The sequence below is a fragment of the Leptonychotes weddellii genome, chromosome 2 (assembly GCF_054177405.1).
Source record: "Leptonychotes weddellii isolate Sample4059 chromosome 2, ASM5417740v2, whole genome shotgun sequence".
NCBI classification, from domain to species: Eukaryota; Metazoa; Chordata; class Mammalia; order Carnivora; family Phocidae; genus Leptonychotes; species Leptonychotes weddellii.
Window position 1 is genome coordinate 58,448,372 of NC_138370.1, and position 26,165 is coordinate 58,474,536.

Consider the following 26,165-nt stretch of genomic DNA (forward strand, 5'->3'; position numbering starts at 1 on the left):
TCTTTTTTAACTTGATTCCGTATTTCAGTTGCTGTTATGGCACTTTGATGAACGCTGTAAAACATGCTTCCATAGGAAAAAACTATGATGATAAATGCCGCCAAGTTAACACCTGTTTAGAACGTAAAGATTATTATTGATGTGTATTAGCATCCTTTCAAAACAAACACACACACTCTTAGCTGTTTGAACATGAATATGTTTTTTTGTTCTTCATAAGAATTACTAAGGTACACAAAAATAATGAATTTTTTAAAAATTTGAAGTAATGTTGAACTAATGAGGAATAAGGGAATTTTAATTTAAAAATGGCATATTAAAATGAGATTATAGTGATTCAGTGAATATCCTGGGTCTTTTAAATTAATCTTTATAGGTTTTTTAAATCATTCAATTAGTTTAAGTTATACTTTGAGAATATATATATATATTTTTTTTTTCTTTACCCTCCCCCCGAGAATATTTTTTACAAGAGAAAAACACTTGTATGTCTATTTTCAAGGCAAAGACTTGTGTGGCTATTTTGAATTTGTTCATATTATAAGTGCAAAGGGTTAAAATATGTTTTATTTAGTATTATTAGGGTGACTGCCCAAAATACAAGTATTTACTGTTTTGTCTTTTATTAAGGAGTATGTTGGAATTTATATGATAAAGTGGTAATTCAGGGCAAAAAAATCCCTTTAGGGATATTCTGACAGAATTCGTCCCAATGTCAGTGAGAAAAACTGGTTAGAAGATCTGAAATAAAAATTTATAAACATTAGAAGAAATAATGAGACTGACATTATGATTTATTCTAGTCATTAAATAAAAGGACTTATAATCCAGGGTTTCTCACCAAGAAAAATTGTCACTGAATAAATCTGGGCTCCAGTACTTCCGGTATCTTCTGAATGAAGAGGGAAACACACTCCATTGGTGCCATAGTAGTTTTTGAAAAATTCCTTATTGGTCAATGGAATGAGAGCCACTATAAACCCAGTAATCCAAATGAGAATCAGAACTGTAATTGTTCTGCATTTTCTAGGTCTTAAACACCGAAATGGATAGACAATGCAGATATATTTTTCCAGTGTCAGAAATGTTAGCAGTAACACTGATACTTCAGTGGACAGAATGGCCAAAGATCCCACAAGCTGACAGTGAATACTCTCCATCCACAGCTGCGCATGCTTGTTGTATTCTCCACGAAACTTTAGGTCAAAGGCTCCGATCAGAAACAGATATATTCCCATTAGGCAGTCAGCACCTATAGGATCAGTAGATGTTGCAAATTTAGAGAAATAAATAGGTATAATGGAATTAACAATAACTGGTAATATTTTTAGTATTAGCAAAAAATGCCTAATTTACTTCCATCTTAGGAGGAGGTACTTTTATTCTAACAGTTCATTTATGGGTAAGGACCTCTTCAGCAACTGTCTTCAAAAACCACTCTTATAGCACCCTCTATAGCTAATTATGTAATTATTTCCTCTGTTTTTTAAAATTTTCAAGTCTGTGTGAGCAGGGATTTTGTCTGTTTTGTTTTCCATTCTGGTCTCATCACCTAGAGGTGTTGTTGAGTAAATGGATAAAATGCAATTATGTTGAGGGGCGCCTGGGTAGCTCAGTCGGTTAGGTGTCTGCCTTCAGCTCAGGTCATGATCCCGAGGTCCTGGGATTGAGCCCAGAGTCAGGCTCCCTGCTCAGTGGGGAGTCTGCTTCTCCCTCTGCCTGCCACTCCTCCTGCTTGTGCTCACACTGTCTCAAATAAATAAATAAAATCTTTAAAAAAATGCAATTATGTTGAGCATTCGATTAGGGACCAATATAGGGATGTTATTATTTGGATCACCTCTTCTGCTGAAATATGCTCCTAGCTTAACAAGCTAAGGATATCAACCAAAATCCTAGAGAAAATAATTCAGAAGTTGTTGTGATAGACTAATGACTATGAATTTGGGGGTCTATAATTTAGATGATATGCATAATTAAGAAGAGCTCTATAGGGGCACCTGGGTGGCTCAGTCAGTTAAGCATCTGCCTTCAGTTCAGGTCATGATCCCTGGGTGGTAAGATAGAGCCCCACATGGGGCTCGCTGTTCACCGGGGAACCTGCTTCTCCCTCTCCTCTACCACTCCCCCTGCTTGTGCTCTCTTGCTCTCTCTCTCATATAAATAAATAAATAAATAAATAAAATCTTAAAAAAAAAAAGTGCTCTATAGTCAGTATAATTTTGAAGAGCTTAAGTTATTTACCCAGAGCTGGTCTAAGCAAACCTGTTCTCTTTGATTCTCTCTTCCCATTTTTACATCTTTCTCGGTCTCTTTTTAGGCTCCCCCATCCCCAAAATCAGTTGTTAATGTGATGCACTATTTGGTGATTTTGCTTTTTAAGCAAACATTTCATATCAGAGAGTAGGTGAGATTTTTTGACTACACAGGCAATCTACACAAGGTTTCTGAAATCACATCACTGTATAAATCATAAAGCTGTCCCTAATCCTTAAACACTGAAGTGATATTCTAGCCTTCATCAGAGAAATTGAGCATACTCAAAATTTTGTAATTAACAATACAAAGTAGTAACTAATTTCTGACTTCTATTTCTTAGGTAGTTTGCAATGAATAAAACAAACATTAGACTTTGAATGAGTCTGGGGGGAAGACATGGACAGCACACATGAAGCAAAACATCATGTAGATTGATACTTGCTGGAGAAAGTATGAATACATTGTAGGCCACTTGACACTATGAACAGCCTGACCACTTGCTTATTTCTTGCTTATTTTTCTTTGTAGTCCTCATTTAACACAGTACTTGGCAGTCACATTTCAAAAACTTAAAAAAAATTTAATACTATGTAAAAACATTTTCTTATTCAAATATTTCAAATTACGAATGGAAGAGATTTTAGTAGCACAGAAACCAGAAAAACAGCTATCAGTTAAGTCAATATCTATGATCCAGACATGCAAACAAAAAAGTAAATACAATTCTGAGTGTAAAAATATGACCGTGAAAAGTTGCCATTTTATTCATAGTAGAAGAGTTTATATGCTTTAACAAAACATGCCTTCAAAGAAAACTAATGAACGAGATATTTTTTATGAGACAAAACTAATAAACAAGACCTTCATTAATCTGTGTAAGGTAACTGAATTTTCCTGTTTCAAATACTTATTTTCCTTCTCACCAAAGTCATTTTATTTTCATTACAGTGAATGTGAAAACAACATATAAGCAAAAAGGAGAAAAATGTAAAATCTTGTAATTCTACCACTCTGTTTACTTATTTTTAATACCAGTGCTTTTATGTATTTCAAAACTATAATTCTTCTTCAATCAGGAAATACTCACAGCAGAGAGAAATGATTGACATGGCATGTAGCTTGTTCTCAGACCTGATATAAGGTCTCATACAAATGACAAAGATGTTTCCAAAGCATGTAACTGCAGATACAACCCAGACAAACACTCTCTGAATAATGTTTGCCAAGAGGTTTTCTAGAGATGAGATCCCATCAGTGTTTGGTTTACAGCTGCGAACATGGGGTGCATACCCACAGTACTGGAATTTCTTAAAATATCTGATGCACAAAGAGAAAGTTAAATAAGATTTTAAATTTAATTCAGTGTCACTATACATTCATATTTCTTTTCTACATTTTCTCAGTAGAAAGAAAATGTCTTAATATGAGGCTCACAGTCATGTAAAACATTAAGGATACTAAAGGTTTACATTTTAATTCTTGTGAACTTGATTTCACTGCAAAAGAATATGTGGATCAGAGCAGCAAATAGGCATCATGAATATACAAGTGTGCGACATGCCTCAAAACATAAATAAACCATTAGCATGGGATCAAGAGAATTAATCCATCTAAGGGAACTTTTATTGGATTTTTAGTGTTTATGTAGCTCCTACTGTTGCTTCATCTAATCTTTTCAGCCCTCTGGGGAAGAGGAAGCCAAATGTTTTCTCCTCTGGCTTCCGAGGCTTTTCTATTATAGAAGTTATTATGTGAGCTGAACCTGCCTGTTCACATGCTTATCTCTCGACCAGATTTTGGTACGTAATAAGGTGTTCAATAAATATTTGTTGAGCTAATTTTTTCATCAATAGAGAGACCTCTTGTGTTGATGAAGACACTACCCAGATAACCAGTAATGGCTACTGTCTTACCAGCAACACCAACACCATTTATTGAGCATCTTCTAGGTATCAGGAATCAATTCTCAAATCAACTCCATGAGCAAGGTATTAGCATCACCATAGGAGGAGATGAATCTTCAGTGGAGGCAAATTATTTGCTATGAAATTTTCTAATAAATGTAGCAATTGGAGATCAAATTAGATCTATTTGCCTCTAACGCTATGTACTCTGGCAAAAATTATAAATGATCATTATAGTATAGAGAGCTGGAGTAATATAAGATAAAACCTTGACAATTACAGTATATTGTCCTGTTTTTAACTCTTGCTGCCTGAATTCCTTAGATCTGATATGGTTTCTGCCCAATTCAAGTCTGTTCCTTGAGTTGTTTCTTGGGTTTTATGAGCTATACCATTTTCTCCCAATAAACTATGTTTGGCTTACACTAGTTCGAGTGGTATGTGTTGTGTGCAATTAAAGAAACTTTTATAAGCATCTCTCTGAAGAGTTATGGAAAACAAAAGAATGTCCTGCGTTAGACTTAAAATATAAGCAAAATTATAGAGTGATGTTGGCTGACATGACACTTTCTAAATTGTCGACACTTAATTACCCTGGCACGGAGATCATTCTAATCTCTGCTGTAAGACTGCATTCAATTAAAGAAAAATGTTTCCAAAGCATGGAATCAATGGTACCATAATACACACTGTTTGAATAAAAGATTTTTCAAAGCTTACCATTTTATCCATACACACTTGCTCCAATCCTGTCCTGACATTGGCGGCAATTTTTACTGAGGATTTCTCCATACTTTCCTCATTTACAGCAATTATTTATTTACAATTATTTTGTGTTGCTTATATAAGTTCCTATTTCTTCACCTGGTAACACTTAGACCATGTGTGTGAATTACTAGCTCATCAGACAAATATCACTATGTATGAATGGTATCAGTGCTAAGGAGAGCTTATAAGACTGAGTGTGTTCTCTCCACACTCATGTTCTCTGACATTGAAAAAATCACCTTTGATTCTACCAAACCATGGAACACTAAAAACCATCCCACCCAATAGCAACACTTCAAGAATAATATTGTTTAGGCAAATGAGTCGGCGGAAAATTTGATAGATTGGATGCATTGGGTATGGGCATATTAGCACTGTGCACGTGGAAACATAAGATTGAAATCAAGGTGAAAAACAAGAAAAACATCTGCTTACATGTGAGAGAGATTCATTAGAGGTCTAAACATCCTGTGTTGGATATTTGAAATTTCAATTCCTTCCAGGCTGCTAAAAATATCAAATTAATTATCAAAATAACATATATCACAAGGGTGCAATAAAACGAGTTTTTGTGAAGGACAGTTAAATAAAATGCTGTCAGTTAACACTGATTGTGAACCAAACGTTAATACTCAGCCTGCCCTATGCACTTACTTCCCCAACTCTTTCTTGATTCTGACATTTTTACACAAATATCTCCTCTATTTGAATTTTTTTGATCCTTATAGGTCATAACACATGCTTTGTGCATAGTAACTACTCAATAAGGGTTTGTGGAATAAATGAACACACATGATCTTTTAGATAATATTACAATAGCAGAGAGGTTTGACATTTTTCTAATAATTTTTAGATAATATATTTTTTTCTAATAAGATGCCATTTTACTGAGAGAACATTTAAATTAAATGAACTGAAGCTTATCTTTTAAAGGCAATTCTTAGACCATAACAGATTTGTGTGTGTGTGTGTGTGTGTGTGTGTGTGTGGTGTAAGTACTGATTTATATAATCTAGAATATTGCATCTTTGGGATAACGATGGCTATAATAAAATCCTAGATACCAGTGCTAATGGAGAAATGAATATGCAGAGTTGCCTTCAGAAGATCAAAGCAAACAATCTAATATAAGCTCATGGTGATTACAGAAAAATATAAAATCATTATCTGATTTTTAGTTTATAAACTTGTAAGGTAAAACTGTTTGTTCATAGTCTAGTGAGCACTCATATGGTTTCATGGTGTTTAACTCATATCCTGGGAATAAAGCTTCCGATTTGAAAGATTGTATACATTTTATTTTATAAAATTTATTAGCTATTAGTTTATAAATAACAATTTCATCGTAAAACTATCCCCATAGGTATATACTTACAGAGACTTGAGTTTGACAAGATAATCAAATTGATCTGCTTGAATTTTCTGGATTGGGTTATAGGAAAGATTCCTGTTTTTAAAAAAAAGGCAGCAATAGGTCATTTCTAGAAACTGCTTAAGTAAAGAGACAGTGTTATCTGTTGACTGGATTACTTTTAAACATTAACAAAAAAAGTGTAGTAACAACACTTGCCTTACAGAGTTCATCAAATATTTAAATGAATTAATGGAGATAAAACACCTAGAATTGTGCCTGGCTCTTAATTAACACTATGATTTTATTAGTGAGTGGGAGCTAAGACAACATAAGAATGAAAGTGGACTTGTCAAGAAATGGCTCTCACCATAGACACAGTAGGGTGCTCTGCAAGAAACCGCACATACCTCACCTTTTGCTTAAGATCTCATTTAGTTAAATGAAAAACAATCTCATTTTGTCAAAATTTGAACTGATAGAATCACCCTGAATACTTTTTACAATAAATCTTATGCCAAAGAGTGACATTCGTGCTAATGATTTGTGAGGCATGAAATGAAAAGTAAAAGGCTATAGCTGGGAACAAAGAGATAGAGACCAGAGTTACAGTGCAGCTCAATTTCGATAGAAAAGAATTTCAGAATCTTTGTAAAAAAAAAAACCTTGAGACAAAAATCATTGATTAAAGGGAGCTTCTCAGGGCAAATTCTCTTAGAGAAATTTATTCTAGTTTAGATCGTTAGTTAGGTGGGGAAGCTTCTGGGAGGCAGTGATTGTAGAAAGAGTGGAAGAATGACAATGAAAATTGAGTTGTATAAAGAAACAAAGTGGACTCAACAGTCTAGGACTAGAAGGAAACTATCTGAACACAATACTGGCCATATATGAAAAGCCCACAGCTAACATCATCCTCAATGGTGTAAGGCTGAAAGCTTTTCCTCCAAAATCAGTAACGAGACCAGGATGACCACTTTTGCTTCTATTCAACATAGTATTGGAAGTCTGGCCAGAGTAATTAGGCAAGGAAAAAAAAAAGGCATTCAAATTTGAAAGGGAGAAGTAAAATTATCTCTGTTCACGTATGACATAATACTGTATGTAGAAAACCCTAAAGATTTCACACACACACAGAATTGTTAGAACTTATAACTAAATGCAGCAAAGTTGCCAAATACAAAACCACTCCACAAAAATTGAATGTGTTTTTATACACTAACAATGAACAATCCAAAACGGAAATGCAAAAGGTAATTCGATTTACAATAGCATCAACAGAATCAAATATTTAGGAATAAACTTAACCAAGGAAGTGAAAGACTTGTGTTTGAAAATAAAATGTTGCCAAAAGAAATTTGAAAAGACACTGTACGTTTATGGATTAGCAGACTTAATGTTGTCAAGATGTCAAACTCCCTGGGGCACCTGGGTGGTGCAGTCAGTTATGCATCCAACTCTTGGTTTTGGCTCAGGTCTTGATCTCAGGGCTGTGATCTTGGGCTCCTGTGATTGAGCCCCAGGTCTGGCTCCACACTGAGTGCAGAGTCTGCTTAAGATTCTCTCTCTCCCTCTGCCCTCCCCTCCACTCCCGTGCTCTCTTTCTAAAATAAATAAATACATGTTGAAAAAAAAAATTGTCAATACTCCCCAAAGTGACCCATTGATTCAGTGCAATCTCTGTCGCAGTCCTAATACTTTTGGCATAGAGAGAAAAATCCATTTTGAAATTTGCATGGAATCTCACAGGAGCTTGAATAGCTAAAACAATTTTGAAAAAGAACAAGGCTGGAGGCTTAACACTTCCTAATTTCAAAACTTATTACAAAGCTACAGTAATCAGTACCAGGTAGTACTGTTACAAAGACAAGTATATAGGCCAATGGAATAGGATAGAGAGCACAGGAATAAACCCTTGTATATATGGTGTCAAGACTGTTCAGTGGGGGAAAGGACAGTCTGTTCAACAAATGGAGCTGGAAAACCAGATTACTATCCACATACAAAAGAATGAACTTAGAACTTACCTTACATCATGTATAAAATTAACACAAAATGGATCAAAGACCTAAATATAAAAGCTACAACTATAAAACTCTTAGGAAAAAAACACAGGGGAAAAGCTTCAGGGCACCGGATTAAGCAATGATTTCTTGTATACAACACCAAAAGCATAGGCAATGACAACAAAATAGAAAAATTTGACTACACGTAAATTAAAACCTTTTGTATGTCAAAGGAGACTATCAACAGTGTAAGGGCCATTTACCGAATAGAAGAAAATACTTGCAAATCATATATCTGAAAAGGATCTAATATCTAAAATATATAAAGAATTCCTACAATTCAACAACAGAAATCAACCCAATTAAAAAGATGGGCAAAAGACTTGAATAGACACTTCTCCAAAGAAGATATATGGCCAATAAGCACATGAAAAGATGTTCAACATCATTAACCATTAGGGAAATGCAAATCAAAACCACAATGACTTTCACATCCATTAGGATGAATATAACCCCCCCAAATAGAAAAGAACAAGTGTTGTTGAAGATGTAGAGAAATTGGAACACCCATGCACTGCTAGTAGGATTGTGAAATGGTGTAGCTGCTTGGAAATCAGTGTGCTGTTTCCTCAAAGAGTTAACATGGAATTACCGTATGATCCAGCAATTTTACTTCTGGGGCTATATACTGAAAAGGATTGAAAGAAAGGTCTCAAACAGATATTTGTACACCCATGTTCATAGCATTACTCACAATAGCTAAAAGGTGGAAGGAACCCAAGTGTCCATTAATGGATGAATGGATAAACACAATGTGACATATATATGTCACATTATATATATAGTGAATTACTATTCAGAATAATATTATGAATTAATGCTATTATTCAGAATAATATCCAGAAATTCTGACACATGCTACAAAACGTATGCACCTTGAAGACATTATGCTAAGTGAAATAAGCCAGTCACAAAAGGTCAACTATTGAATGATTCCATCTATATGGGGTACCTAGAGTAGTCAAATTAATAAAAACAGAACAGAGATGCTGGTCAGGGGAGGTGATGAGGAGATATTGTTTAATAGGTATGGAGTTTCAGTTTGGGAGGATGAAAAAGTTCTGGAGATGGATGGTGGAGATGGTTGTACAACATGAATGTACTTAATATCACTGAACTGTACGTTTAAAATGGTTAAAATGCTAAATTTTGTGTTATGTATGTTATTACAATTTAAAAGATAAAAGACATTAAAACAAATAAAGAAGTGAAACGACAAAATTAGTATCAGTCTTACAATTGTGAGAGCTCCTTCAGATCCTTAAATACTTGCAGTGGAAGATTTTCAATCTTATTACTTCCTAAATCCCTAGGGAAATAATTGCAACCATGTCATATCAGTTTCTTAAGACTTTATTCATTGTTCTGTAATTTGTTAGGAAATGATTATACAACTTTTTAACAGTGCTGTTAGTGAGTTACACTAATTACCAGAAGTCTAAAAGTTTTAGAAAAGCGAGTGTAATGGTAAAATATAAAAATAATTTATCCCATTTCATCACTTCTTCAGAGACAAATGCTCGCTGATATTTTTCTATTTTCTAATTTAATTAATGCATGTGTTGTGCCTCTTTTCCCCTTCCCTTCATTCCCTTCTTCCTTTTACATTAGAGTAGGACTATGATTTGGAGCCTTAATTTTTGCACAGTTCAAACCCAAGTTGTTCAAGGGTCGACTGTAGTGGCTAGTCCAAACTTTAGCAAAATCCAATTGAGAAAATTAATAGTAAAACATAAAAAAATTGTCTGAAGGACATGTACTTCATCCATTGCCCAACATATATTTTATTCTGATAATCAGCTACTATGTGCTCGGGCCACAAAGCTTTGGTTTATCAGAGCGTTGTTTTAATGCCCTTTGGAACTGGGTCACTGATCTGAAAAAAAGGACAGTGTAGACAATTGATTTAACTTATGTCTCTCTTCCATTATTATAGGTTGGCATGTTATCCAAGGATGTCTAATTTCTTTGTGGATCCAAGATTATCTTTTATTTCCAGAATTAGCAAAGTATGTCTTTTTATCTTATAGTCTCTGAATCCTAACTCTTTAAGAAACTTAAAAACAAATATGCTGTTCCTCTCTAGCAGTGGGACAGAGTGATGTAGGATGTATTTTATTTATTAAATTTATCCTGACTTTATTATTTCTTTGTAGCTGTGTTTCCTTTATCTCATTTTCCTCAAGTAGTTATTATATATATATATATTAATGTGTATTTTTGTAAGCTATATAGAGTTCATTTATGGCTCAAAGTACATACAAATAATGCTAGGAAAAGAGATAAATGTTTCTCAGATGTATAAAAGCATATATGTGTAACAAGTTTGAACTAAAACCGTAGAAACAAAAGTCTTATCAAACTTACAATTCATCTAGCTTCTGGAGAGGTGCAAAAGTATTTTCATTTAGGTGATTAATTTTGTTTTTCCTCATTACCCTGAAAGTAAAAAGAAAAACATGTTGTGGCTCCTTGAGATAGGAGGTAAATGAGTTTTTGGAGGGAAGATTAACAATCTGAAAAAAAAAAAGATAATTATATATAGTGCATTTTCACATCATGTATTTTGTAGTATGGTTACTTACCCAGTCTAATTTTAGTTTTAAATTTCTCAAGTCTTTTAACGATGATAAAAATAAAATATTATTCAAATTTTTAAGTGAGGTAGGGAAGAACTCTGCAAGGGAAATAGTGAAAATGTGAACCCTTGAGAATACAGACTGAATTTCATGCACCGGGAGCTGTATTAGAGAGTCGCCTCTTCTTCAGTCCGCCTAGCACGTCTCTAACAGAAACCCCGCGCGCACGCGCACAGTAGCACTCATATGCATCTGGTAGCTGATGCGACTTGGGGTGCAGTTGCCTAAGGATGTCTAATCTAAACTGGACCAATTCAGAAGATCTCTAGTTTGGGATGTTGAACCAGACTGTATGTAATTCTTTTTTTTTTTTTTTTTTTAAAGATTCGTTTATTTATTTGACAGAGAGTGCGAGAGTGCACAAGCTGGCTCCCAGCTGAGCGGGGAGCCCCCACTCCAGGCTCAATCCCAGGACCGAGATCATGACCTGAGCCGAAGACAGATGCTTAATGGACTGAGCCACCCAGTTGCCCCACAGACTGTATGTACTTCTTGACCAGTACATTTCTGCACTGATCTCATGTATTATGAGCTAGCATAAAGGAGTAACTCATGGAAAAGTTTTAAAATCCCGTGGCCTGGGTTGCTCAGTCCGTTAAGCGTCTGTCTTCGGCTCAGGTCACGATCCCAGCGTCCTGGGATTGAGCCCTATATGGAGTTGTTTGCCCAGCGGGGAGCCATCTTCTCCCTCTACCTGCAGTTCCCCCTGCTTGTGCTCTCTCTCTCCGACAAGTAAATAAATAAGATCTTTTTAAAAAATGTCTTAAAATGTTTCCAATTCTTTATAGATTTTATTTATTTATTTGAGACAGAGAGAATGAGAGGGAGGAGGGTCAAAGGGAGAAGCAGACTCCCTGCCGAGCAGGGAGCCCGATGCGGGACTCGATGCGGGACTCGATCCCGGGACTCTAGGACCATGACCTGAGCCGAAGGCAATCGCTTAACCAACTGAGCCACCCAGGCGCCCTGTTTCCAATTCTTTAAATGTGTGATATTCTCAGAGGTTAGCCTTGTTCCATCTTGAAGTATTTATTTTCTCTCTGCTCTCCAAACCATTACCACCTCCTGCCAGTATCCCTAGACCAGAAAAGCACAAGCCCCTGCCAAGAGGAAACTCACAAATGATTTCCTCACACAGAGGCTTCTTTAAGAACAAATAAAAGTAGAACAGCAAAGAAGTTGCAAGTTTTGGTCTATGTCCTTCAGGTGCAATTTGGTTTCTTTTGGGCAGTTAGTAGGAACTGTTTTGCATGACTGATATAAAGCATCCCGCACCTGAAGACTGCTGAGCTCACTGTGCAAGAATTCAAACATCTTAGTGGCTTGAACTCATTGGAATGGGGGATGCATATTGGAGGAAAATTTTTCTTGTATCAGTGATAGCTATTGCATTGCCTCTACACAGAGGTCCTAGTATTATGTTTCTAGTACGGATTTCAAGATGGATTCTGGGATGTTTCCAGAAGGATTCTAGTATAGTGGTTTTCAAAGTTTTCCCCTGGTAACTGCTCTTAAAAACATTGGGACATAACATACACCCACAGAACCCGAGACTCAAGAAACAGTACATTTAATTACCTGAACTGCACTCTGATATTTCTATTCAATTCAATTAAACTTTGTTTCATTAAAAAAGCAAGTCAGAAGACACCATATTGCTTTCATCACCCACTTGTGACTTTCAACTCACAATTGGGAAAGCACTGTTCTGAAAGAATAACCCATAAATGAGGCAGTCGTGTTTTTATATTGAAAGAAGCTCCTGCATCCTTTGCTTTCATGGAAAAACCAGTGTGAGTTTAAAATAGGCCAGAAAGACGTAAGGAGAAATCATACTCAATAACATTCTGAAGTTTATCCTGGTGTCCACAATTATATCTTCAGGGGTGTAGACATTCTGCAGTATTTTAAAAAATTTTGGTTGTAATTAAATTTTTTCTGCAATCTCTACAGTAATAATTTGCAAAGGGCAAACATTCTTACAGATTAAGACTAACTTAGTGTTTCTCAAACTGATATCCAAGGAGAGATTTTAGGTGGTCAATGAAAATTTCTTTCCATTAAAATGGGCATTATTTAAGTGTGAGAAAAACAGGTCTCATAGAGTACTGTTGTGATGATCCATGCATGTTGTGAATCTTGAAGCTTGGTGTGAACTTCAATAATTTTGCCAATGCACTTCAGTTTCAGAAAACTTCAAGTCATAAGTGAACATTTGCCATAATTACTGTGCATGTTTATGCTAACTTATGTTCGCATAAATGATTAATTTTGTTTGTAAAGATATTTAACATCACTTCAAAAGGATAAAACACTACTTACAAAACAGTTAAATTACTGCAGGAAATAAAAGTCAAATTTCTTAAATTATGGATATGGTTGCCTTCAAGGTCCCTGAAACATAAAAACAAAAATGATAAAGCTAAATTTTAATCATAGAAATAAATTGGTCAAGAATTATTTGCTTTCTCATAAAATATCTTTTTTTCACATGCTGTTTATTTCATATAGATTCCCACATGTAGCCACTTACATAAGAGCTGAAATAATACATATATGTAATGCTTCTTTTTCTGTGTTCATAGTAAAAATGTTTTGAGTCACATCTGTATCATATGTTCATATGCGTACATATGTTATCCTGAGAAATGTGAAGAGAATGAGAAGTCAAATTAAAAAATTTGTTATGATAAATATCCACTTCCTTACCAGATATTTAATAGCGATATGTGTTAAACATCTGTCTACACCGCTCCCTTGTGGTATATTCAATAAAATCCTATCTCCTTAAAAAACGACAACAACAACAACAAAACATGTGTCTAGACTTACCAATGGCATTTCTCTAAGTGGTGTGAACCTATTTGCTACAGAAGTCTGCAGAAGCTTCTAATATTGCTGCAGAAGCTCCTGCTGTCAAAACAGTGTTTCACCTCTACGTCCCTTGCCTAAACACACCCTAGGAAAAATTCTCAATAACGTTTTACCACTGAGAACACCATTGTTTGCTTTATTATATTGCCACACAGGCTACACTGTCCTTGGTTTTCCAACTTCCGGTTCAGGGAGATGCATAGAGACCCTTGCTGTGTGATGCTGTCATCAGCAGGAGTCTGGTCTGAGAAGTAAAACGTGTCAAAAACCGTATATTTTAGTGTCTCTTCTTTATGGTGATCATGGAGGCATTCTTTTATTGCCCCTGTTTTGTCTTATCGTTAGGTTTATGGTGGAAGTTTGTAGAACAGAGAGTTAGCCAAGGTTAGGGATATACTTTCAGGAGTAGGTCCTTAAATCTGTTCTGTCTACCCCAACACTTAGTTTTCTGGTCACCAAATAATATAGAGCTATTCAAGAACAATTGTGACTAAAGTGTATGAGCTGAAGTATGACACAGGTATTAAAATCTGCCAGGGAAACATGGGTAACATTAAAAGAAACACCTATATTCTGCTGGGTAGGCTACATCTGGAATAGTCAGTTCTATTTTAGGCATTGCAATAAAAACAGACTTTGACAAATCAAGGCGTATCTGAACAATCTGGAAGACCAGGATGTAAGGGGCCTAGAAATCAAGTCAATTGAAGAAAAGGGTGTATTTGTGATAGAAAAGAGCAAAATAAGAGAGCTATATTTGAAGTCAGGCTGTAGAAGATATCATAGGGTTTTTCTATGTTGCATCAGGTTGCAACATTAGATTTACTGGATGAAGGACACAAAATATGTCGAATTTCAGCTCACAATCTAGTGTCCAGAGAATAATCTTATTATTGCTATAGATATTTAGCAGAGGCAATATACCACAACTCAAGAATTTTGTAGACAGGATTTCTGTACTATATGGAATATTGTATTAGGTTTTAAATCTTGATTCTAGATCATCCTTCTAAAGAAAAAATTCTATTATCCTATGAAATTGGAAACTAAGTACTTATAGTACTACTTTTTTTGGTCATTAGCTTTGGTCAAAACTTCTGGTCTCTCACAATATATATTGTCAGTGACAGAGACCATCCATTTCTTTCCTCTTTTATTGCTGTTACCGAGAATCTACCACCAGGTGGTGATGCTTTCTTAAGTCTCACAAAGTATCCTTAGGTGAGTTGATATATTTTTCTTGTTAGTTACTATTGTAACATCTTTTTTCCTATTAAACCAACAAAAATATTTAAGTTTTAATTTATATTTATATATATACTTATATAAATACATATATATAAGCATTAACTTACTAATTTGTAAAAATCAGTAAGAGGCACACCTCGAGGCATCATTTAGGGACTTTTGATTAAATTGTCGGTTTAGTTTAATTTTGAATTCATTTTAACCTTTATTGGGGAATTTGTTTTTGCTTTCTTCCTAAAATGAGAGGTTTTGGTCCTTGATACACAGGGATCTGGTTTGAGGCATAAACTTGAAAATTTTTTCTTTGATCTGAAGAACAACAGTAACAACACCAAAAATCTTGCCTGTTTCTTCTCAGCTTCCTCTCTTATCCCCTAGTGGCATTCTAAACATGCCAATCTCCTTAACCTCTACTTCCTCCCCCTACCTTTGAAACATTTCTGACTCCTAGTTCAAGGAGAAAATTGAGGTGATGAGGCAGGGAGAACCTGCTGACCTTCTACTCAACATCTACACACTTACCTGTATATGCACCTGGTCTCCTAGTCTCAAGAGGAAGAGATGACCCTTCTCCTGTTTTAAGCTAATCCCTCCATCTGTTTTCTTGAGTTTGGCTTATGTATGTGTATGTCCTAAAATATATTATCAATTTTGGTGAATGTTCTTTGGACATTGTTTGCTTTCAGGTTTATATCTATTAGAACTAGGTGCAGGTGGGTCTGGCAGACACCCAACCATAACAGCATAAATACATAACTACAGTTTGGTAGTCCAGGGCTAATTTGGTGGTTTTACAAAGTTGTTTCATGTTCACTTTTTTTTTTTTTTAAGATTTTATTTATTTATTTGAGAGAGAGAGAATGAGAGACAGAGAGCACGAGAGGGAAGAGGGCAGAGGGAGAAGCAGACCCCCCGCTGAGCAGGGAGCCCGATGTGGGACTCCATCCCGGGACTCCAGGATCATGACCTGAGCCGAAGGCAGTCGCTTAACCAACTGAGCCACCCAGGCGCCCCTCATGTTCACTTTTTACATGCCCTTGTCTTCATGGTCCGGGATGATGCTAAAGCTTGAGCCATCATATCCATGTTTTCTGGATAAGGAAAGAGAGGAAGAGCCTGCCTATTTCTCCTTAGGGAGATTTCCCAGAAGTTCCACACTATACTTCTTCCACCTTATTCATTGGAGCTTAGTCATGTGGCTATATCAGGATGTAGGAAAATCTGGGGATGTCGTATTTTTGCTGGGCACACTGCTGTCCCAAATAGATCAGTTCTGTTATTGAAAAGGGACATTGCAGTTTGATATACATAAATTAGAGTTAGCTCATTAGTTATGTTATTTAGTTCTTCATATTCCTTTTGGTTACTATATCAATTATTTGGTGCATATATATTTATAATGTAATATCTTTCGTGAGAAATTGCACACTATAGCATTTAAATGTCCTTCTTAGTGTTGTTTAATGCAAATAGGCCAGAATTTTACATACTTAGATAAAAAAATATGATGTCTGTTTTTTTTTTTTTTTTTTGGTTTGCATCTACACGGAATACTTTAGAACAGCCTTTTATTTTTGATCTGTCTTAATCACTTAGTTATAGTTGTATTTTTTTTTTGTAAATAGCAATGAATTAGGTTTTGTTCTGTGAGCCAATGTGAAGATTTCTCTTTTTTTAAAAAAGATTTTATTTATTTATTTGACAGAGACACAGCAAGAGAGGGAACACAAGCAGGGGGAGCAGGAGAGGGAGAAGCAGGCTTCCCGCTGAGCAGGGAGTCCGATGCGGGACTCGATCCCAGAACCCTGGGATCATGACCTGAGCTGAAGGCCGACGCTTAACCATCTGAACCACCCAGGCACCCCCTCTTTTCTTTTTAATAAGTAAGTTAAACCTGCTTAAGTGTACTGATATGACTAATTTATCTGACTTCAGTCTGCTATTTAAAAATATTACCACATGGTTTTTATAGGTTAAAAAAACTCTCAACAAATTAAAAAAACTTTCTTTTAATCTTTAGAAAGGTTTGTATATTCTATTGGTTATCTTTATAATTATAACTTTACCTAATACATCGTATCTTCTCTTTCTTAGAGAATAACAATACTTATTAATTTCCTATTATAATTTGTATTATAAGCAATGATAAAATGAGAATATGTTGTCTTCGTTTCTGCTCCTTTACTTTTCTCCCACCATATGATTTTGATCAGTTATATGCTTTTTATTAATGTTTGCCTTAGGAATATCAAATATCTACATATTGGTAGATTTGTTGGTTTTAAGTGATGTATTTTGATTCCTGGATATTTTTCTTTATAGTTCCATGGTTATCGCTTTATTCATTTTGAAACTGTTTACTCATCTAAGATTATTATGTCTTCTTGCTGAATTGACCCCTTTATCATTGTGTGATATCCCTCTTTATCCCTGGTTATAGTCCCTGTTCTAAAGTCTATTTTTTCAATATTATTTTGTAGATGATGAAGTTCCTTCTCATCCATGCCAAGGGAGCAATGTTGTTTTGTGGCTTTCCATAGCCTAAGCATAGTCTTGTTGGAACAGAATCGTAATATATGTACTCTTTGGTGACTTTTTCTTTATAATTCATATTACGTTCTTGAAACTGAGCCATGTTGATTGAAGTAGGGCTAGTTCATTCATTCTAAATGCTGTGTGTGTATCGCATTTTATTTTTCCATCTGGGTCCATGTCTTCCAGCATCTTGCTCCATAATGTATTTTGTTGTTTCCTATAATTTCAAATTCTTCATATTAGCTTCTCTTGCCTATAAATAAACCTACTTCATCTCCCATCAAAATAAGTTTAATTTACTCTCTTGATCTTTAGTTCACCTTTGGCTATTGCCCCATCTGTTCATGGGCTTATTTATTACTTATATTTCTAACTTTTTGAATTTCCAAACTTCTATTGTGGTGTTTACAGTTTTTATTTTTTGCTTTGAAAGAACTATAATAAAGGTTTTAATCTGTTGTCTGTCGTATATCTCGCAAGCATTTTATCCTGGGCTGTCATATGTCTCTTATTTTATGCATATTTTCCCACTAAATCAGTTAAATAATTTTTTTTTTACCAACACATCTAACAGATTTTTCGGTTTATACTTTGCTAAATAAAAGTTCATGTTCAAGGTAAAGGTATTGTGATTAGTTTTAAAAGAACTGAATATTTATAAAACAAAAATTATTATTACTAGCATTAAAATTGGGATAATACTATCAGGAATGCATATGAGATGACTTGTTTGGATAGTTAAAATTTAAAGATAGTAACTTTAGTGATGAAATTGTAAAAAGTCTGCCTCTATAGTAGTAAATCTTTTTTTTAGATTTATTTATTTATTGTATTGTGAGAGAGAAAGAGAGCTGGCATGTGGGAGTAGGGGGAGGAACAGAGTGGGAGGGAGAGGGAGAAGGAGAGAGAATCTCAAGCAGACCCTGCGTGGAGCATGGAGCCCAACCTGGAGCTCGATCTCAAGATCCTGAGATCATGACCTGAGGTGAAACCAAGAGTTGGACGCTTAACCAGGGCTGCCTGTGTGACTCAATTGATTAAGCCTCCGACTCTTGATTTCGGTTCAGGTGGTGATCTCATGGTGGTGGGATCAAGCCCCATATGGGGCTCACAGTTCAGTGGGGAGTCTGCTTGGGATCCTCTCTCCCTCTCTCACTGCCCCTCCCCCCACTTGCACACATGCTCTCTCTCTCTGAATCAATAAATCTTAAAAAAAAAAAAGTTGGAAGCTTAACTGATTGAGCCATCCAGGTGCCCCTTTAGTAATAAATCTTAATTATTTAAAGGCACCTGGGTGGCTCAGTTGGTTAAGCATCTGCCTTTGGCTCAAGTCATGATCCTGGGGTCCTGGGATCGAGCACTGTATGGGGCTCCCTGCTCAGTGGGGAGTCTGCTTCTCCCTCTGACCTGCCCCCCCCAGCACACGCGTGCTCTCTCTCTCTCAAATAAATAAAATCTTTAAAAAAATAGAGTTTTATCTGAGATGTAGATTTGGCTGCCTTTTAAAAAGCAAAGGAAATGCTTGTTAATGTATTGCACAATATCTGCTACATTTGCTTCTGGTCTCAGCGCATGAATTTTTAATTGCTAATTTACTTATGTAAATATTAATCAATTTTGCTTTATTACTAAGTTTGGATTACTGAGCATGTAATAACTGTTTAATGTGTTCATTTGAAAAAAATTTAATTACAACGAAGGATATTGAACTTAATTAGCTCTTTTCTTGAATACTTTAGCTTGTCAACAAGGGGGGTACTATGCTGTCATACCAAGACGCCCTCTGGACTCAGTAATGATTCTGGGGATGTTTGTCTTCCTCTAAATAGTTCCAAACTAGTGTGTTTTGAATTATGATGTCTGCTTTTTATAGCACTTCCCACTCCTGCTTTACTATCAGGTTGAGAGTTGTCACTTCACACTAATGTTTTGAACTTATCTTTCCCCTCTACTTTTTTTTTTTTAAGATTTTATTTGTCTATTTGTCAGAGAGAGAGAGAGAGAGAGCACAAGCAAGGGGTGAGCGGCAGGCAGAGGGAGAAGCAGGCTCCCTGCTGAGGAAGGAGCCCAATGCAGGACTCAATCCCAGCACCCTGTGATCATGACCTGAGCCAAAGGCAGATGCTTAACGACTGAGTCACCCAGGTGTCCTTTTCCCCTCTACTTTTAATCGGGCTCTTCTACTCTGCCGTGAGCTTAGAAATCAAGCAACAAACAAAACTCCTGAGAATTTCCTACAGAATGAGAGACAGCGGAAGTTTTCATATAATACTGTATATGTGGTTTATTGATTGAACTTTTAAATAGTTATTTTGGTTACTTATTTATTTGTTTTTACCTGCATTTTAAAAAGGCAAATTTACTGGGTAACTGAGCTCTGAATAGGTAGAATGATACTTATTACCATAAGCAAAGTTACTGTAAACATTTCCATGAAACATATTCTATTGTGATTAGACTTCAAAAATAAATTCTAAGTATCATATTCCCATGAGGCAGAATTTAGGAATGAGACTAAAGTGACTTAGTCTTTCTGTATCAAATTGATAGGTGAAAACAGACCGACAGAAGGAAGGAAGAAAGAAATGTTCTATAGCTGCTGGACATCCCTTCTGTTTTTCTTCTTCCTCCTCCAAATTTTTTTTGTGCATGTGGGAGGTGTTTTATCTTGGCGAGAGTCTAGAGGAGTTAGTTTAGACAATGGGCACGTTTAATAACAAAACCATGCTAAAGTAATTTGAGGAAATGTGATATGACATTGACAACTTATAATTTTTAAAAACCCAATATCCAAAATGAACGAGGCAAAACCAGGAAAGTTAGCTGACATCTTTAAGAAAAGGTTCATCAACTTACAGCCAATGCAGTCTTGGCATGTGCTGGCAAAGAGGTTTATCTGGTAAATGGGTAAAGACGTTATTCATCAATGTTCTGAAAAAGAAACGAAAGAAAAGAAGTCACATTTTTCTGGTTCTTTTCTCATCTTAAGTCAAACATGGTATTATCATTATCCTTTATGAAACCACAAAAATCTATTAAGTTAGTTGTCTTCTCTTTTTTTTTTTTTTCTGTAAGTCTTGTTATATTTAAGTGCTTGTTAGTAATAAAATTCGACAAATGATAGTTGTCATATGGAGGAAGCAGCAATGTTAGTAACTGAAAGAAAGCCTGTGCCCTTCAAAAGTGGGTAGTGAGAAGGAGTTGATTTTTGATTAATGTTGTTTTTCTTTACCAAGCATAATACCCGGCAGTAATGGTGTGCTTGAGAATATTTCAATAAAATATGCCAGTAAGGCTGTATTTAGTTTTGATGGGCTGATGTCCTAGAAGACAGAAGATCTTATAAAAATCATTAAAACTACAAAATAGCCTCACAGAAAATGATGAAAAGATGGCTTATAGTTGGAAAGGCCTTTTTGGGGCTTTAACAATTCCATATTTAATGCTGTTAAACTTAAAGCAGTAATTTTTTTTCATGTCTTTTCCTTCAATTGAAATATTTGCTTTAATTTTTAGTACTTACAAGAGAATAAGAGAATTTAGTCCATAAAATGTTAGTGGGGAAATTCGACTGAGGTGATTATCTTCAATTATCCTGCCAGCCAGAAGAAAAAATTGATTCATTTATATATTTAGAATATAAAAACTAATACTATAAAATGCCATGTAAATTAAACATACAGCCATTCTAGTCTGTGGAGATCTTCAAAAACACCCGGCTTCAAGAAAGTTATTCTGTTATGACTGAGATACCTGAAAAAAGAGAAATGACTCCAATAAATGTGTTACCTTCTTTTTTCTTGATTTTTTTTTTTTAAGATTTTATTTATTTATTTGAGAGAGAGAAGGAGAGAGAGCACATGAGAGGGGGGAGGGTCAGAGGGAGAAGCAGACCCCCTGCTGAGCAGGGAGCCCGACGTGGGACTCGATCCTGGGACTCCAGGATCGTGACCTGAGCCGAAGGCAGTCGCTTAACCAACTGAGCCACCCGGGCGCCCTTTTCTTGATTTTTTAAAGATTTTATTTTTCAGTAATCTCTACACCCAACGTGGGACTCAAACTCACAATCCTGAGATCAAGAGTCGCGTGCTCTTCTGACTGAGCCAGCAAGGTGCCCCAAATGTGTTACTTTCTTGGTATCTTACAATAAGGAAAGGAAAAACAAGAATCATCCATCTTAGATTTTCTTATATGCTATTCTCATCACACCTTTTCCCTTCTTTTGGGTCTCTAAAACGTCTTTGTCACGTACCTTTTTATGTCTAGGTTTTAGTTCCCCTTTAATCAATCAATCAATCAATCAATCACTCTATTCATTCATTCACCTATGCCTTTACTCATCAAATTGTTTTGTGCACCTACTCTGTGGCACTATCATCCCTTTCTCTGAGGAGCTTTGAGTCTAGAGGGAAGACAGAATATGAACAAGTTATTATAGTAACGTGGGGAAAAGAGAGAAGTTTATAAGGTATGGTTGTTCTGACGTTGCAGCGGAGAACTTGGCTTTCTTGGGGGTGGGGAGAGCAGAGCATGGAGGAGTCAGGACACAGAAGCCTTTACTAAAGGGGGCACAATTGGATGAACGGAGATTTGGATGAAGATGTCATTCGCAAAACAAAGAATGGGTAGGAGTTCACATAGGCAGAGGAGATTGCTTATGCAAAGGCAAGAGGTCGGAGAGAGAGCAACAAGTGAAGGGATCACCAGGCATTTCAGTGCAGCCTCACCATGAAGGGGCTGGGAAGAGAGACTGAAGATGAACCTGGGAGGCAGGTGGGGGTCTGTTCTGGGAAAAGAGGACATTGCATGCCTTACCAAAGAGTTTGACCCCACCTTACCTACCCAACTTTACTTCTTATCCTTCTGCAGAGTGAACCAACTCTGTTCTGTTATGTTGGTCTCGCCCTCCCTCCGTGTTTATTCCTACCTCAGTCTCTTTAGGACAGCAATGCGCTGCCTGACTCTGCTGTCAGCTTGAGTCCTGGCTTTGCTGCTTATTAACAGTATGACCCTAAGCAAGCTTCAGTTTCCCCAACTCTAAAATGGAGGTAATATTAGTACCTGCTTTATTGGGTTGTGGTAACATTGGAGGCAATGTGTGTCATAAGCACTCAGTACATATTTATTACAAGAGCACCTCTGTTCATGCCTACAATTCTGATTTCTTTCCTTTTCTTTTTCCTCTCTGCCTATGATTCATATGCAAGTTTTAGTTGAAATTTTACTTCCACGGATACATGGACCACACTGATTTCTCTCTTTTCTCCATTCTGACAGTTTTTAGAGTTGACATCTTATAAAATTTCTCCTGCCGGCTGTCTCCCCTGTCTCCAGCAGGTTTGACTTTTGCTTAGGGATAGCAAGAGATGATGGCCCGTATTAGAACCACTTCTTTCCCTCCCCTGTAAACCTGGAACCCCATTTAGGCACAGGAAGGGTAAAGAATAACTACAACACTTCTCATGACCACCTCAGGGCTCTCTATTTATTTATTTATTTATTTATATTTATGTATTCATTATTTGTTTACTTGTTTTTTCTTTCAAGATTTTATTTAAATTCAAGTTAACATATAGTGTAGTACTAGTTTCAGGAGTAGAATTTAGTGATTTATCACTTGCATATAACACCCAGTGCTCATCCCAACAAGTGCCCTCCTTAATGCCCATCACCCACTTACCCCTCCTCCCACCCCCTCCCCTCTAGCCACCCTCAGTTCCCTATAGTTAAGAGTCTCTTATAGTTTGCCTCTCTCTCTGGTTTTATCTTATTTTGTTTTTCCTTCCCTTCTCCTCTGTTCATCTGTTTTGTTTCTTAAATTCCACATATGAGTGAAATCATATGGTATTTGTCTTTCTCTGACTGACTTATTTCCCTCAGCATAATACCCCCTAGTTCCATCCATGTTGTTGCAAATGGCAAGATGCCATTCTTTTTGATGGCTGAGTAATAATCTATTGTATATATATACACATTTTCTTTATCCATGCATCGTTTGATAGACATTTGGGCTCTTGCCATATCTTGACTATTGTGGACAGTGATACTACAAATATTGGGGTGCATGTGCCTCAGAGGTCTCCTTTTAAAGCCAATAGCAATCCCCTAGGTACATTTGACCCACTCCCATATCCTATACCCATCTGTTTAGCCCAGTCCTGTTTATTTTCCTGAGTCATCCTTCACTGCTCCAGACCCCAAATGGTCACTCATTTCAGTGAATCTTTTTTTTTTTAGATTTATTTTATTTATTTATTTTAGAGAGCAAGAGAGTGAGAGAGAGCATGTGCATGCACAAGCAGGGAGAGGGGAATAGGGAAAGGGAGAGAATCTCAAGCAGACTGCGCTCTGAGTGAAGAGTCCAATGAGGCCAGGCTCGATCCCACGATCCTGAGATCATGACCTGAGCCAAAATGAAGAGTCGGACGCTTAACTGACTGAGCTGCCCAGGCGCCCCTTTCAGTGAATCTTAATAGCGGTTTTGATCTGAACAACAAAGGTTTAGGATTTAATTAAGGAACTTCTTTTCATCATTCTTTAATTGTTGTGTGCATACTGGTTTTGTTTCCCCACCCTAGATCGTAAGCTTCTGGACTGCAAGAGGCATGCCTCTCTCTAGTGGTAGCATAGCCCTTTACCTGAGACGTTAGGGTGTAAGCTGCTGGAAGGCAGCCTGTCTGACTTATCTTTCTATCCCACCTCCCCATGGTGTCTAGCTGAAAAATTACATACTATAAGGGCTAATGAATATTTATGGAAGAATGAAAAGCAGGAATCCAATGATTATCGCTGATAACCTGGAAGTATGTAACATCTTTAACAACCAAACAATATTCCAGTGCTATGAGTAACCATGGAAGGAGATGGAGGACCCTTTAAAATTTGTGGTACTATTCTTCACATCTGTTGAACTTTATACCAAATCTGGACTATCTTTCACATCCATTGAACATTAAACCAAGCAGAAGTTTTGAACAGATTCATGGGGGATTAGAGAGAAAGATAGTCAGGAGTCTAATGGGAATGAATCCAATATCGACTTTGGGTGATTTGCCAAGACAGGAAAGAGCAGGGATGGGATAGAAGGGAAGAGGACTTGACAAAAGTGGCTACTCTTAAGACATTGAGTCTCCAGGGCCCTTCTTCCATTTTGCTAGTGAAATGATTAGACAGCCTTTCCTCAATCCCAAACCCTCATGCCACAAACTAGGAATCTGACTGGAGTGACTTTCTTGGATTAGGATTAAAAAAAAGTGGTATAAGATAGAAAGCAAGGGGGGCAGGAATAGAAATATAGGGAGTTGTTGATTTATGCGAGTTTTGGTTATACTTCCATGCCATTACTTCTTACAGGAGGTTAGGTTCAGCTGCTTAGTAAAACTCAGTGAAATGGAACTTTGAGAAAGCCGATTTTAAAAAGCTTTGCTAACTACAATGAAATATTACTTCATACCCATTAGGATGGCTGTTTTAGAAAAAAAAAATCCCCAAACAGCAAACCCCCAGAAAATAAGAAGTATTGATGAAGATGTGAAGAAATAAGGGCTGTTGAATTCAGGACTCACACAGAAGCTTGTCTGAGTCGGAACCCCAAGGGCACAGGGCTGTGCTGACCCTTCTGCAGATGTGGGCAGGAGGGCTGTGTGCAATGGACAAACTGTGGAATGGGCAAAGTAATTGGCACGGGTACTTACAGTTTAGTAAGACTGTAGAGTCCTCTGAACGCATAGATGGATATGGATCTAATCTTATTGTTTTGCAGGCACCTGTGGAGAGAATTATAAAAAAAAATCATAATGAAACAGAGTTTCAGTTTTGCAAGATGTAAAGAGCTCTTTGGATGGGTGGTGGTGCCTGTAACACAATAGGAATGTATTTAATGGCTCTGAATGTACCTTGTAATTGGTTAAGATGGTACATTTTACATCCTATGTATTTTAGCGCAATAAACATTTTTTTAATTAAAAAAAGGTAAGCATAGCACAATAAGTTAGGGAAACTAGATATCATGTCATTTTGTTTTGCTATTAAGTTCGGGTATGATTAGGCAAGTTTTATTTAGAAATTCTAGTTATAAAGATGAACATGTAATAGTTAAAATTTAATATTTGAATTTTCTATAAGTAAAAATTTAATGCACAGTAAGGCACTCAATTATCAAACAGGCCCAGAAGTCCGACTTTTTAACATTTCCTGCTATAATAGGAAGATCGGCATTTAGCAAAGATCTGGCAAAAGTACAAGTATGTGATATCTTTAAGGCCTTGGATCATATTCTATGTTAATCACAAATCTGCCCAACAAGTCAGCTTTAATTTCATTAATTTGACACCCCAAGCCTTGCTCCAAAAAGTGTTTGAGGAAGCTTATAAGGAGTATTTATGGCAAAAGAAAAAAATGAAGTAAAAAGACTCAGGACTAGAAGAATATAAATTAGACTGGCACGTCAAGACAAGAATGCAGTCTTAAATAGTTAACTAGTCATCCAGGATGATTGGCCTTGGGTTAACTGGAGGTCAAAGGA

General features: G+C 36.3%; 1 protein-coding gene across 1 annotated transcript in view; it reads right to left on the reverse strand.

Moving 5' to 3' along the window:
* Positions 1-5: 5 nt before the first annotated feature.
* RXFP1 (relaxin family peptide receptor 1) overlaps positions 6-26,165 on the reverse strand; it is a gene marked incomplete at its 3' end in the record, with an annotated part of 37,274 nt that continues 11,114 nt past the window's right edge. Inside the window, exons 4-15 of the mRNA XM_081813103.1 lie at positions 25,336-25,407; positions 21,323-21,394; positions 21,165-21,236; positions 20,498-20,572; positions 13,307-13,378; positions 10,713-10,784; positions 9,583-9,654; positions 6,307-6,378; positions 5,367-5,438; positions 3,347-3,576; positions 842-1,252; positions 6-112 (exon numbers count right to left, since the gene is read on the reverse strand). Coding sequence (XP_081669229.1) covers positions 6-112; positions 842-1,252; positions 3,347-3,576; positions 5,367-5,438; positions 6,307-6,378; positions 9,583-9,654; positions 10,713-10,784; positions 13,307-13,378; positions 20,498-20,572; positions 21,165-21,236; positions 21,323-21,394; positions 25,336-25,407 — 1,399 coding nt within the window. The remainder of the gene's footprint in view (positions 113-841; positions 1,253-3,346; positions 3,577-5,366; positions 5,439-6,306; positions 6,379-9,582; positions 9,655-10,712; positions 10,785-13,306; positions 13,379-20,497; positions 20,573-21,164; positions 21,237-21,322; positions 21,395-25,335; positions 25,408-26,165) is intronic.